Here is a 15,767-nt window from a genome sequence, read left to right as displayed (position 1 = left end):
AATACTAAAGAAATTTGGGTTCAAAGAAAAATTACAATATAAGATAGAGAATATTTTGAACTGAATAATTATGAAAATATAACCTATCGTAATTTGTGGAGTGTAGCTGAAGCAAAGTATACAAAGAAATCTGTGGCTTTATGTGCCTATGTTAGAACAGCAGAAAGGTCTCAAATCAATAACACAAGCTCTCACTCTAAGAAACTAGAAAAAGAAGAGCAAATTAAATCCAAAGCAAATAAAAGGAAGGAAACCGCATAGATTAAGTGCAGAAATCAATAAAATAGAAAATAGAAAAACATTAGAGAAAATAAAGCCAAATGCCGGTTCTTTGAAAAGATCAATGAAATTGATAAACCCCTAACCACACAAGTCAAGAAAAACAACAGAGATATAAATTGCCAATATCAGAAATGTAAGACAGATATAAAAAAGGATAAAGGGATAAAAGGGACTGTTAAAATAACTTTATGCCAATAAACGGACTACTAACAAATTTAACAAACGGACAAAACGGACATATTCCTTAAGAGACACAAAGAACAAAACTGTAAAAAAGAACAACAATTATAAAAAACTTGAACACCTTCAAATCAATTAAAGTGCATTTAAAATTTGAAACTTTCCCACAAAAAGAGAAAAGAAAAACATCCTTCAGGCCCAGTGGCTTCAGTTGTGGATTTTATCAAAAATTTAAGGAAAAATGAGTATCAATTCTATACAAACTCTTTCAAAAAAATATGGAAAAGGAGAACACTTCCCAATTCATTTTATGAGGGCAATTTTAATGCTTCCAAAACCAAACAAATACTACAAGAAAAGAAAACTATAGACCAACATCCATCATGAACATAGAAAAACCCTTAACAAAATATTAGCAAATGGAATACAACATTTTTTAAAGATATACATAATGACCAGATGTGATTTATTTCAGGAAAGCAAGGCTGGTTTAATGCTGTAAAAGGCTAGGGGCAACTGGGTGGCTCCATCAGTTAAGTGGCTGCCTTCAGCTCAGGTCACGATCCCAGGGTCATGGGATCGAAACCCATGATGGGCTGGCTCCCTTCTCAACGGAGAGTCTGCTTTTCCCTCTCCCTCTGCCTGCCACTCTGCTTACTTGTGCTCTCTATCTCTGTCAAATAAATAAATAAAATCTTAAATATGTATATATATATATATATATATATATATATATATATATATACACACAAACATGGAGTGAAAGGTTCAAAGCTTTCTACCTAAGACCAATAACAAAGCAAAGATGTCTACTCATGTAGTTTTCATTTACATTGTTCTGGATATCCTAGCCAGTGCAATAAGACAATAAGAAATAAAACGCATAATGGTGTGTGTTGAAAACCTTAAGTAACCCTCCCAAAAAAGTTATCAGACTAATAACTAATGAGCATTGCAGCAGTGTAGAATATAAGATCAACATAGAAAAAGTAACTGTGTTCCTCTACACTAACCACCAGATAATTAGAAAATAAAACAACTCAATAAAAATACTGAGGAATAAATTTAATGAATGTGACTATCACCAAAACATTACAAAGGGAAATTAAACAATGCCTTAAAAAGTGCACATACACATGATTCCATACATATGATCAGAAAATCCAGTGTTCCAAGAATAGTAATCCCCCTCAAACTGAGCTATAGGCCAAAATTCAAATAAGTTTCTTTTGAAAAAAATGACATGTTGGTTTTTAAATTTACATAGAAAGAAAAGGGCCTAAAATAACTAAAATACTTTGTAAGAATATGAATAAAGTTGGAAGACTTATACTACTTGACTTCAAACCTTGCTATAAACTTACAGTAACAGGGTACGTCACCGGCATAAGGATAGACATATAAGTGAATAAACAGAATAAACTCTAGAACAGACCTAATCACATAGGACCAGTTGATTTTCAACAAAAGTACCAACATAATTCAATGGAAACAAGATGATTTTTACAACAAATGGTGCTAGAAGAATTGGATATTGTATATGGAAATAATGAACCTCATACCTTACCTCTTGCCAAAAGTAAGGATTGACTCAAAATGTTCACAGACCTAAATGCTGGAAATTAAACTATTATATTTCTAGGAGAAACCCTTTGGGTCATTCAGGGAGGCCAATATTTCTTAAACAGGATACTAAAAGCACAAATGATGAAAGAAACTGATTAAATGCTCTTCATGATTTGAAAGTTTCACTTCTCAAAAGTCACAGTTAAGAACACACAAAGGTAAGGCACAAACTGGAAGCAAAATATTTCAAGACAAAGAGCTTGTACAAAGACTATATAAACAACTCCTATAACTCAATAAAAAGACCAAAAATCTAATAAAAAGTGACAAAAGATTGAAAGAGACATGTCCCATAAGAAGATATACAAATGGTCAAAAGCCCCATAAGAGCTGTTCAACATTACTAGTCTTCAGATAAATGCTAATGGAGACCCCAGTGAGGTACCACTACAAACACCCATTGAAAAAACTCAAGTTAATACCAAAGCAATACCAAGTGTTGGTGAGGATGTGGGACAAAAGGAACTCCTTCCTACATTACTGGTGGGAATGCAAAAATATTACAGCCACTTTGAAAAACAATATGGCAATATCTTACAACATTAAATATTCGTTTACCATACTGTCAAGCATTTCTACTCCTACATATTCAATCTAGAGAAATTAAAAAAAAAATGCCCCCATGAAAATAAGTATGCAAGTACTATTAGCAACATTATTTGTAATGGCCAAAACCTGAAAACAACCAAATGCTATATGCATATCATGGAATACTACAGAGCAATAAAAAGGAGCAAAATATTAATATATACAACACGAATTAACCTCAAAAACATTATGCTGAATAAAACAAGTCAAGCAGAAGACTATGTTCTGAATTATTCCATTTATATACATTCTAGAAGACCCAATGCTACAGCAACAGAAAGCAGACGAGTGTCTGCCTGGGACCAGGCATAGAAGAAGGGGGTCAAAAGTAAAGGTGCAGAAAAATTGGTGCAGCCACTATGGAAAACAGTACCGGAAATTCCTCAAAAATAGAAATATCATATGGTCCAGTAATTCCACTACCAGTTATTTACCCAAAGGAAACAAAAACAGTAATTCAAAATGATATATTCACTCCATATTTTTGCAGCACTATTTACAATAGACAAGATATGGAAGCAGCTCAAATGTCCATCAATAGAAGAATGGATTAAAGACGATGTGAATATACATACACACACACGCGTGCACACACAATATGGAATATCATGCAGCCATCAAAAAATGAAATCTTGCCACTTGCAATGACATGGTTGGAATTAGAGGGTATTATGCTAATCAAAATAAGTCAGTCATAAAAGACAATTATCATATGATCTCACTGATATGTGGAATTTAAGAAACAAGGCCGAGGATCATAGGGGAAGAGAGGAAAAATGAAACAAGATGAAACCAGAGAGGGAGACAAACCATAAGAGTCTCTTAATCTCGGGAAACAAACTAAGGGTTGCTAGAGTGGAGGGGGGTGGGAGGGATGGGGTGGCTGGGTGATGGACATTGGGGAGGGTATGTGCTATGGTGAGCACTGTGAATTGTGTAAGACTGATGAATCACAGACCTGTACCCCTGAAACAAATAATACATTATATGTTAATAAAAATTTTTAATTTAATTTTTAAAAAGAAGATGCCACACACACACACACACACACACACACACACACACACACACTGGAATATTCCTCAGTGATATAAAAGGATGAGATCTTGCCATTTGTGACAACATTAATGGACCTCAAGGGTATTATGCTAAATAAATTGAGTCAGACTGAGAAAGAAAAATACCGTATGATTTCACTAATACATGGAATTTTTAAATCAAAACAAACAAACAAAAGGCACAAATAGGCCCACAGATACAGAGAACAAGCTGATGGTTGCCTGAAGGAAGGGGAAGAGGGGAGATGGGCAAAACGAGTGAAGGGAAGTAGGAGATAAAGGCTTTCACTTATGGTATGAATAAGTCAGGAGAATAAAAGGGACAGCATGGGGAGTATAGTCAGCGGTACTGTAATAGCATTACACGGTGACAGATGGCAGTGACACTGGAGGTGAGCACAGCGTCACATAAAAACTTGTCAAATCACTATGTTGTACACCTGAAACTAATGTAATGCGGTGTGTCAACTAAAATTTAATTTAAAAAAAAAGAGCAAAGGCACACAAGGAACCTTTTTAAGATAAGGGGACTGTTCTTTATTCTGGTTAGGGTGGTGGTTATACTATTGTACATACTTAGGAAAATTCAGTAAACTATGCCTTGAAAATGGGTGAAAATTTCTATATATAAGTATTTCCATGAAAAACAAAAAGGAGAAAATAACATGTATTCCTATACATAGGTACATCAGCATGTTTACACTAGAAGGCTATAATGACAGAGTCAGGTGCCCGTACTTATTTATAATGCATAAGTTTGAATTTATGAGAAATAAGATAATATTCAACTGAATAGTTTCAATTTTTTATGTATATTTGACATTTCAAATTAAGGGTTAAATAAATGTATTTCTATACACATGAGGAATCACCATGAATGGGCTGGTTCACGTATAGAATAATAAAAGTGTATCGTATGGGTGATTCTTAAAAAACTCAAAAGAAATGAAGAAAGAGATTTTAAAATATTCAACAGAAAGTTATCCATATAGAAGATAAGCAAAAAAAAAAAAAAGGTACCACAAAGAATGTCAAACAATAGAATAAAATAAATACTAAAACTATAATTCTGAACACTTTCCTAAAATTCAAAAAAAAAATCTTAAAATTACATATTGAAAAGATACACCACAATCATTTCAGCATGGCCAAACTGAATCATATTGAAGTTAAACGTACTTTAAAGGAAAATTTTAAAAACCCTGGGCAACCAGGAAAAAAGGCTAAGGGATTCATAAGGAAAAGAAATCAAGACTGTCACCAGACTTTTCAACAATTCTTAATGCCCACCTCCCCCCTGCAAAAAAACAGTGTAACAAATTTAAAATACTGAAGGAGAGGAAATATGAGTCAAGGATTTTGTATCTAACCAAAACGATCTCCAAGTACAAACTACAAACTACTATAAACTTGCCAAACTTTGGGGTACATTGATCCTGTGAGCCCTTCCTAAAGAATCTATTAGAAAAGGACATTCAGACAACTAAAAAACTGAGAGACAGTAACATATAATTGAGTGGTGGTCATCAGATATAAAAATACTTGTAGAACAAAACTAAACTGTGGTTATAAAGGAGAGAATGTGGTAGATGTAGGATAATTATCAACAGTTGGGGTGGAGAAATAAAGAGTGCAAATGGATACGATTGTCTAATAGGCATTAATTGGAAATAAAAGGATATTACTTTAGATTAGATCGTGGAGTAGGAGTAAGGAAGAAGAGGTTATCAGATAATTTCAGTGTTGTTTAATGTAGGTACCCAGTAAGTACCCCCCCCCCAAAATGGATTAATGGTATATAAAGGAATTAGTAAAAAGTTAACCAATGAAACAAACAAGCAGATAAAACCCACTGCATGATGAAAAAGCGTAGATACAAAAGACATAAAAATAAAACAATATGGGCGCCTGGGTGGCTCAGTGGGTTAAACCGCTACCTTCGGCTCAGGTCATGATCTCAGGGTCCTGGGATTGAGTCCCACATCGGGCTCTCTGCTCTCTGCTCGGCAGGGAGCCTGCTTCCCTCTCTCTCTCTGCCTGCCTCTCTGCCTACTTGTGATCTCTCTCTCTCTCTCTCGCTGTCAAATAAATAAATAAAATAAAATCTTAAAAAAATAAAATAAAATAAAATAAATAAGAAAATAAAACAATATGATAGAACTGAGGGCAAATATATTAATAATAACAATAGATGTAAATGGGCTTAACTCACCTATTGAAAGAAAAGGATTTTCAGATTGGTTAATAAAGCAAAATCCAACACTATGCAGAATACAAGAGACACACCTAAAACAAAAAGATTCAAAAGAGTTAAAAATAAAAGGATGGAGAAAGATATTTCAGGCAAACACAAATAAAAAGGAAACAAGGTTCATAATCTTGATACCTGACAGAGTGGAATTGAGACCCAAAAGCATTAAAATATATAAAGAAGGACTCTTTATAATGCTTAAGCCTACAATTCACAATGAAAATATTACAGTTATTAATATTTATGTACCCAACAACACAGCAATAGCCATTATTAAACAGCAACCTACAGGAGATGCAAGGAGAAACAGACAAAAACACATTAATAATAGACTTTAACATACCTCTCCCAATCCAAGATCAGGCAGACTAACAATTAATAAAGGTACAGAAGATCTAAACAACATAAACAAAGTAGATCTTATAGATCTATATCAATATCTGAATCCCAGAAATAGAGATTACAATTTCTTTTCAAGTACACATAGAACATTCACAAAAACTGACTAAATCTTGGCCGCAGAGAAAACCTTAGTAAGTTCCAAAGAACAGAAATAATGCAAGTGTCATCCTCAGATTATAATGTAATAAAAACAAAGTTGGTAACAAAATTAAAAAGAAAAAACAAAAATTTCCTTCCACTTGAGACAACTCTTGGATCAAAGGCAAAATACAAAATTAAACTGCAGAATTTCTTGACAATAATAATAAATGCCTGATGTTACCAGAATCCGTAGGCTATAGCTACAGAAAGAGTCAAAGAAAAACAGATTGCATAAAATGCCTATATCAAAAATATTAAAATAAATAAACACCCAACTCAAAAAGCTTTCTAGGGAACACCAAAATAAAACAGAGAAATCAAGAAAAAGGAGAATTAATCATAAGTGGCAGAAATTAATTCAGAAACAAAGAAAAAAAAAAGTAGAATACATAAATCCAAAACTAGTTCCTTAGAAAAGAAATCAACAATGGACAAAATGCTAACTCACTCAATCAAGAAAAACGAAGGTGGGGGTGGGTAGGGGGTGAGAAAACATAAATATACAGCATTAAAATTTAGGCACAATATTAGCAATGACAAGGAAGTCAAAATAGAGAAAATGTTTAAAGTTCTAAAAGACTCTTGCATAATTCTGTATAAATTTGAAAACTTAAATGAAATGAATAATGTTTTAGAGAATTATAACTTACCAAAATTGACCCCAGTAGAAAGAGAAATTCCAAACAGAACAAGGGTCATAGAAGGAATACAGAAAGAAGTTAAAGAGTTCCACTACAAAAGAGAACCATGCTAGACAGTTTCACAGGCAAACTTAAACTTAACTTCAGTGTTATTTTAATCACTCCAGAGCATAAAAAAGAAGGAAAACTTCCAAACTCATTTTCCATAGTGAATATAACATTGTTCTTGGGTCCTCACTAGAACTACACCCAACCTCTGCCCCCTACATAGACAGATAAATAGATAGGCAGACAGACATACAGATGTTTTTTTTTTAAACTGTGGACCAATCTAACCCATGAATATCAATGCAAAAATTATTAATCAAATATAAAATCCAATTCAGCATATTAATAAAATTAAAAGAAGTCATATAGTTTCCATAGATACAGAAAATTCAGCACCAGTCAGATTTTTTTAAAGATTCAATAACATAGAAATAGATGGATACTTCCTTAATATATTACCTCAGGCCCAAATAATACCTTACTTAATAGAAAAGTACTACAGGTTCTCTTACCAAAATTAAAAACAAGGCAAGAATACTCACTATGCCATATTTAACATGGTACTGGAGATATTCACCAATGCAATTGGGAAAGAGAAAGCAATTTGAGACATAAGAATTGGATACAAAAGAAAGGATAAAACTTCCTATTTGCAGATTATATATCTGGAAAACCCCCAAAATAAATGGTAAACCACTACAGAAAGAAAGCAATTTAATAAAGTAAGGTTACAAAATTGGCATACAAAAGTCAGTAGCCTTCATGTAAAAATATAAAAAAGATGGAAGACAGACTCCAATTGTGACAGAAAAAAAAAGATAAAATACTAAACATAAGCTTAACAAAAAATTCTAAAAAGTACTCCCTGAACAAAGGCATGAAAAAACTTGAACGAACAAAGGAGACATACCATGTTCTTAGCCAGTAAAATTCAATATCCCAAAGATTTTAGTTCTCCCTAAATAAGTTATTTTCTAATTTTAATGTGATACTCATAAAAATGCCATCAGGCTTTTCATTGAGATATATAACTTGAACATAAAATTAATTTGGAAGAATGAAAAAGAATAACCAGAAAAACCTGAAAAATAAGAACAATGTTGAGTGGGGGAGGGGGATTCTAACAAGATTTTCTAGAAAAATTTAAGCCTTCAGAAAGGAAAAAAAAAATAACCAACAATTACAAGGAGCAAGTACTGGCTTTCTATGAATAAGTCATAACAAATTCACTTCAATTTCCTATTGTTTTTAGAGACCTAAATAGCATATCAAAGGAGAGCTGATAAGAGAATATTTACATCTCAGCAAAGTATGATCCCCCTGGGTACTTAAATATTAGCTCCTCCAGAGCCTACTACATAGCCTGACACATTGTAAACTCCCAATAAGTATTTGCTGAATAAGTGAATGGACAAGTTGATGAAATACAGATTGCTTGGTACTGCAAAAGAAGAAAAAAAAAAACAAGACAAATATAACATATGAATTGAAAAAAGCTAAAAATTCTAAATAAAATGGTTGAGTTTTTTTACACTACAAAAAGCAAGCTTATTGTTAAGGATACATTTTGTTTAATGTACTTCTTCGTGCAATAAACATCTCATTTCTAAGCCAATATATATGCCCATTTACACACAGCTATCCATATATTTTCAGAATATAAGCAATAAATGCATATGGGTTTGCAACACAATACTACAAAATGAAAATCCCAACTTAAAGCCTACTTACTGGTTGAGTTATCAATACATAAAACTTGAACAAATGTATTTCAAAGGATCCACATCAAATTATAGCATAAAAAGTCCCTGACTTCAAATATATTCATATTCTATTTCATAAGAAAAACAGTTGGCTGTGTGTCTACAAATTAAGAATCATAAGTATTATGCTGAATATAATAACAGAAAATTTTAGCTGAGAAACAAAACACAATGTTCAGAAAAAGGGCAACTTGTTATATAAATACTATAAAATTTGATTTAACAAATGTTTTACATACTTTTAAAGTGTATTTTTATTCACTTGTAAATCCATTTGTTGAAAAGCATGCATTCTATACAGTTTATGTTCATATTGTATTAATGCAGAACCTCCCACTAACAGAAATTTGAAATCTTCAAATTAATGATATCCAAAAATTGGATATGTAATTCTTCTTCATAAAAGACATTAATTCACCCTCAATCATTTTTACTTTCAAGAAACAGTTTTTTTGCATATACACTGTACACTAGATGATGGTGTTTGCACACTGGAGACACAGAGATGAACATAATACAGTCTACAACACGAAGTAAATGAGGACACCTGACAAGAAAACAAATTATTCAATACAGTGTGAGCACATGAGTGGAGCCTACAAGAGAAGACTGGCAGTCAGGCAGGGCTTCCAAGTTAAATACTGAACAAAAGAAAGGCAAAGAAGAGGACATGGAGGAAAAGAAACCTGTATCCCTGAAACAAATGATATGTTATACGTTAATTTAAAAAGAAAAAAAAAGGAACATGGTACATTGGAGGAACTAAAAAAAATCCAGTGTAACTAGATCAAAGAGTTGGGCAGCAATTTAGTTGCATGGACTAGAATCACCAATGGTTAGTGAGTTGTTGCATAGCGGTAACAGTAGGAGAAGTTTAAGAAGACTCCCAATTTTTTTTTACTTGGGTGAATGGGTAGATGGTGGTGCTATTCATTAAAATGAGTCATACATAAAGGAGTACAAGCTTGAGGCGGCAGACAGTGAGTTTGGGTTTGAAATGCTTCCGGGATCCCAGGATAGAGATAGAGGCTTTGGTTCAAGACACATGTTTAGACTAGAAAATTGTATTTGGGTGCCATCTACAGAGAGGTGATAACTGATACCATGAAAGTAAAATAAATCAGGAATCTTCACGATTTAAAAAAGGGAGAAGGCAACTACTGATAGAATCCTGTTCATAAAGGGTGAAGAGAAGAAAGTAGCCCTAAGGGAAAAAATCTGAGTAGGAACAGCCACAAAAGAGCGAAGAAAAGGAGAGCTTAAATAAAAAAATGTGACAGCTACTGTCAAATGATGCAGAGAAATCACGTAAGAGAAGAGCTAAAGCCATGTGTTCTTTTTGCTACCACAAATACAATTAATAACCTACTCTAATTTTTGCATATATGAATAAAACTAGTTTTCCTATATAAGAAGTTAGCAATGTCTTTGTGCCAAGATTTCTAAATGACTGCAGGTTGCAGTGCTACTCAAAGTGCTTTTCTATTATATTAGTAATATAGTGATATTCTATATATAATGATATAATGTGCATAAATATTTTTTAAAACTATTTCTCTAAACATGGCTCTTAAAGATGCATGAGAAAGGGGGCGCCTGCGTGGCTCAGTGGTTTAAGCCTCTGCCTTCAGCTCAGGTCATGATCTCAGGGTCCTGGGATGGAGCCCCGCATCGGGCTCTCTGCTTGGCGGGGAGCCTGCTTCCCCCTCTCTCTCTGCCTGCCTCTCTGCCTACTTGTGACCTCTCTCTCTGTCAAATAAATAAATAAAATTAAAAAAAAATTCTAAAAAGATGCATGAGAAAGAACTAAGTTCAACTTCAAATCATAGTGCTAATTATTTCTACTCTTAAAAGTGTTTGTTCTTCATATAATCAAAAGGATTTTTAGTTACTGAGATAAAATATTGAATAGGATAAATGCATTAAAATAGTATATATTTGCATTTCTATAATTAGGCATTTTGAGCTTATACTCAAACCTCGAGGTTAATTTCTAAATTTGACAACCATTTTGATGGATATATATATAAGTGATTTGTGTTTATCAACTGCTACACTGTCATTAAACTACAAAAGGTGATGGATAGGCACATCTTGCTTTAGAAATATTCTGTTTGGGTGATTAGCCAGTGCCTTGCTAGATACACAAAGCCAAGGAATTGCCATGCAGATTCCTTCCCACCTAAAATGGGTTAGGCTGATTGCTGGAAAGGACTCAGAGACAAGGAAAGGAGAAAAAAATATATAATCCAATGGCCCATATCCCATTTAAGTAATATCATGGTAATTTTTTTTTCTGCTACACTCTGGGGGGCTAGATCCAAGTTTATAATTATCCTCATTTTAGCAGCAAGCACAAGATTTTATACTTGATAATGATGATAATAATAGTTATTAACCCCCCCATTAGGTGCCAGAATTCTGTGCTATGCACTTTTCATGGATTATCTCATTTAATCTTCACCGCTAGGACTATCCCCATTTTATAGATAATGCAGTCAAGGCTTAGAGAGGTTCGGTTAACTTGTCCAAGGTCACGGAAATTGCAAGAAGCAGAGCCAGGATTCTATCTAGACAGCAGTCTGATTCTAGAACCCCCAATCTTAACTTCTGCTTTTATTAAAAATAAGCTTTTTTTGAAAGAATGCATAGAAATTACTCTGGATTATTTAATTTTAACTCTCAGAAGACAGAGGAAGGGAAAGGAGGTAGACTTCTCACAACTCCAAATAAAAGAATGACAAATTCTTATTCTTTTCATTTCAGATTCTATATCAACTACAAAAACATTCTCACTACAGTGAACTTTATAAGAAAAAGAAGCATTTGGAGGGAAAAAGTTTTAGCTCTGTGCAATTGCCTAAGAAATTGCTAGGAAGCTTTCACCTTCTGTTATGATGTTCTGCACATAAGACAAGAAGCAGACTGAATGTATAAAAACAACTCCAAATTATAATTTAGCTAAAACTAACCTCTCTTTCATTATTGCTACTTATTTCATACAAGAAAATACCACTACATAATAATAAAACCATTTTTCACATATCTGTGACACTTTAGATTTCAAAGGTAAATCACGTAATCTGTTTGGGTTGAAATGCAAGTGCTTCCTCTTGCTGGTTCAACCAAACTATGTCCACTTCCTGCAGCAGTGAAATCTTTACCTACATCAAGAGTCCTCAGGAAGAAGTATAATAGAAATAATACTTTGACATTAAATTAAACCTAATTCTCCCTGCTTGGTCCTTAGGAAAGTGGTATTGTGCATACTCCTGAATGCAGAGGATAAACGAACTCTCTAGTTCTCTCCCGTTCTGGTGGTCTCCACATCCAGTGGAGAAAAATCTCGTGGCCTTCCCTCCTCTTTCTCCTTCCTCCTAACCATATTCCTACCAAGTCCAAAGATAAAATATCACAGATCTGCAACTTCTCTTTATTAAAAAGTATTCACCCTTCATGAACATCAACCATGCAGCTTTTTATGTCTTTGCTCTATTTTCAGGTATATAATGTGTACTAGAGTGACAATCCGTTCATGTTAGTGCATATAAGAGAGAGAAAAAAAGAAATTCTTAACTTCACTCTAAATAAAGACACCTAAAAACACTCAAAGCATCCCTATCCTTTTCACAGTCTACTCCCATTTACCTCCTTTGCCCTCCACAACACAGGATTAAGCAAAAACAACTAACACTATTATTCCTTATTTCATAGATGGAAACTCTGAGGCACAAAAGTATTAAGTTAATTGCCCAATGTCACACAATTAATCAGAAGGGCATACAAAACACAAATCCACATGTTTTAGCTTCAAATGTGGTATCTTTCCCATCACCTACAGAGGGGGAAAAAAATCAGTTTTACAAACAATTCTAAAATAGTTTCTTTACTACACACTACCTGCACTACACAACCAAATCTACTTGTAGGTTTTATTCACCCTGGCAATAACTGCCCAAGAAAGAGACAAGACAAAGCATCCAGTGAATCTCAAAATATAACAAGGAAGAGAAAACACAGAATGAAGACAGTAACACTCACTGGTTTTAACCTGAAGTTATGTAATATATAACTATAAAATCAAATGACAGGTGGTGGTTTTTTTAACAACACACTATAATAAAACCTTCAAGGGTATGATATTCTCAAGTGGGAAGTTCACAATGATTCCAACTATGTTACCATTTCTCAGAATATAATGCATTCCATTTATGTGAAAGCCTCTGTAGAAGCAAAATTTATCTTTGAGGTTTAGATTTAACTTTTGAAAAAGGTCCCCCCAAATCACAAAAGACCTTTCTAACTATTTAGAAGAGACAGACTATTAGGAGGGAAATAACTATCATTTATTGAATACTTGCAATGGGCTAGGCTCACTACCCATTCTTCTGTGTGTATCCCTTCATTTATAATCACAACAACCCCATCAGCACTATTAACCCAGGTTTCCAGATGAGGAAATAAAGTTTCAAGAAGTCAGTTATCCTGCTCAAGGTCAAACAGTAAATGGCAGAACTAGGATTCAAACTCAGGTGTTCCAGATTCCAAAAATAACACTATAAAGAGGTACAAGCCCTGGATGGTAGGTGGGCACAATCTCTAATGAACCATCAACCTGGGAATTCTATGAGCCTTCAGTTCATGTCATCCATCTGGTGAATAAGTAACACACTGCTTATACATATTCTATTAAACATACTGCCCCAAAATAATGAGACTACTGTTTTGGGTGTCTCACAAAATGGCTTTAATAGCTATTCCAAAGAAGAATTACAAATACTTTTAAGTAGTGACGGGAGGGCATTATCAACATAACCGTGTACTTCTTTGAAAGAAACAAGAGTCAATTAGATGAATAAGTTCTGGCATATTTGTTAAAAATTCAAACTTATTGCTTAATAAAAACATCTTTTATTTACAAACATAAGTTTAATTTCCTGGATGCCTCAAGAGCACTCAGGAAAATGTTTCACATTAATCAAACTACCAACTACATACCAATGGCCTACAAATGCGCACTACAATAAGAGAGGCTATAGGAAGCATATTAGAAACTTCCTCTGTCTACAAGGAGTTTGCAGGTTGTTTCCAACCAAACACACAGTCAGTCATTACTAGGACAACTAAAACCCTCCTGTTATTTGTTATAGTTTGTGTCAGCTGCCCTACAAAGGAAACCTCTTTGGAAGAATAATTAGATCATTTTCCCTGAGCCCCTTTCACCTTCATGCAAAGCACCAACTCTTGCTTTAACCTACGGTTGTGTTTAGTTTTGCATTAGTGTGGGTATTCGGGAGTTGATTTTCCTCAGAATTCTGCCTGACTCCCGGCTCCCTCCCCCTTCTCTCCTTTCTCGCCTCTCCAACCCGAAGTGGAAACTGCGGACTCAAACTCCCCTATGGTTCCAGCACCTAGAACTGGGCATGCTCAGAAGGCCAGGCAGGCTTTGGTTGCACTGACAGTTCCCCGCCCCTGATTTGCCGCTGCCCCCCTTCCCCCACTCCCAACAAGAGATACTGAAATGTTTATCTGAAAGATATGAGGCCTCTTTTTCCCGAGAATGACCCCATTTTAATTTCATTTCCCAGGGTCTCTCAGTCTTGCGAAACCCCACCACTAGCCCGAGGAAGACCGCATTATTTTTCAGCACCAGGGACAGCGCCGCGATGACATTAACGTCCACCCTCCCCCACCTTCTCTTCCGCCCCCCACCCCCCACCCGCCCCAACCTCAGCCCCCACCCCCGCACCAGCACGATGCCAAGGTCTCCCGGCAGCCGCAAACGCCGCAACTGCAATAGCTCCCAGCCGGAGGCCAGGCCGGAACGCCGGGCCGGCTGCTACTTACACTGCTCCGCTTTGGTGGACATGGTGCTGTCCAGATGGAAAGGCTTTGCCCCAAAATCTGTGTCGTGTGAGCTCCCTCGCTCCGCCAGCGATGTTGCGAGGAAAAGAGCGCATACCCCCCACCCCCCACCCCCTCGCTTTCCCCCTCCCTTAGGCCCGTGTCGCTACCATTCGGACAAAACGCACATCAAATTGCAGAATTCGGTCCCGGAAGGTTAGGAAATCGCCCCCGGAGAAATGGGTGGGATTTAATAGGCGGCCAAAGGCTTCCTGTCCGTCCCCTCCTGGAGCTGCCCGCGTTGATGTGGGCGGGGAGACCGAAAGGAGAGAGCAAGCTGCGGCTCCTGGTGAAATGGGAAAATGGGCTCGACCGGGGGAGGAGTATTTCCATTCATAAGGCGCTCGGAGGGGACGGGTGTTTCCCAGAGAAAAGCCTCTTAAAGTGCCGGAGTCCCCGACCATTTGGATCTCCCATTGGCGTTCTCCGGGCCTGTAAATCCTGCTCCGGGAGCAGCCCCCGATGCCTCAACGGGGCGACTGGAGAGGGACACAGGTGCGTCCCACGCTTGGTTTCAACCTCCCGGAGGAAGGCGGGGGAGGCGGATCCGGGGCGGGCTGGAGACAGCCGGGGCCGGAGGGCGGCGAGGACGCTCCTGAGGATCGCGAGGAAGGAAATGCAGAAGTAACCCTCAGCATGGCTTCCCGGCGTGCTGTGGTCCGTGCCCTCTGCCTCCCCTCTCTGATGGGCTCTCCTCCTGATGATTAGGATGGGAGGTCCCACTACCTGGGGGCTGGGAGAAGACTTTGGAAGTTGAGGCTAGGGAAGGAGATTTCCATGGAGGGTGAAGCTGGAAGGGCCACAGAAAAGAAAAATGAAAGACGAGACAGAAGGAAGCCAGGTGTGCTCCCTTGCAACCACCCAGGATGGAAAGAGAAATGTT

At 36.2% G+C, this 15,767-nt stretch overlaps 1 protein-coding gene across 10 annotated transcripts in view; it reads right to left on the bottom strand.

The window, feature by feature from the left end:
• The window catches only part of UNC79 (unc-79 homolog, NALCN channel complex subunit), a 248,546-nt gene extending 233,649 nt beyond the window's left edge, over positions 1-14,897 (bottom strand). For all 10 annotated transcript variants that reach the window (XM_046010109.1, XM_046010111.1, XM_046010112.1 and 7 more), the window contains exon 1: positions 14,828-14,897. In XM_046010109.1, the coding sequence (XP_045866065.1) occupies positions 14,828-14,849 (22 nt within the window). In that variant the 5' untranslated portion in view covers positions 14,850-14,897. The remainder of the gene's footprint in view (positions 1-14,827) is intronic.
• Between the last annotated feature and the right edge of the window lie 870 nt (positions 14,898-15,767).

Source organism: Meles meles, chromosome 6 (genome assembly GCF_922984935.1).
Source record: "Meles meles chromosome 6, mMelMel3.1 paternal haplotype, whole genome shotgun sequence".
In the NCBI taxonomy this organism is placed as follows: domain Eukaryota; kingdom Metazoa; phylum Chordata; class Mammalia; order Carnivora; family Mustelidae; genus Meles; species Meles meles.
The sequence above is the reverse complement of the archived record's forward strand: the minus strand, read 5'-3'. Positions and strand labels throughout refer to the sequence as shown.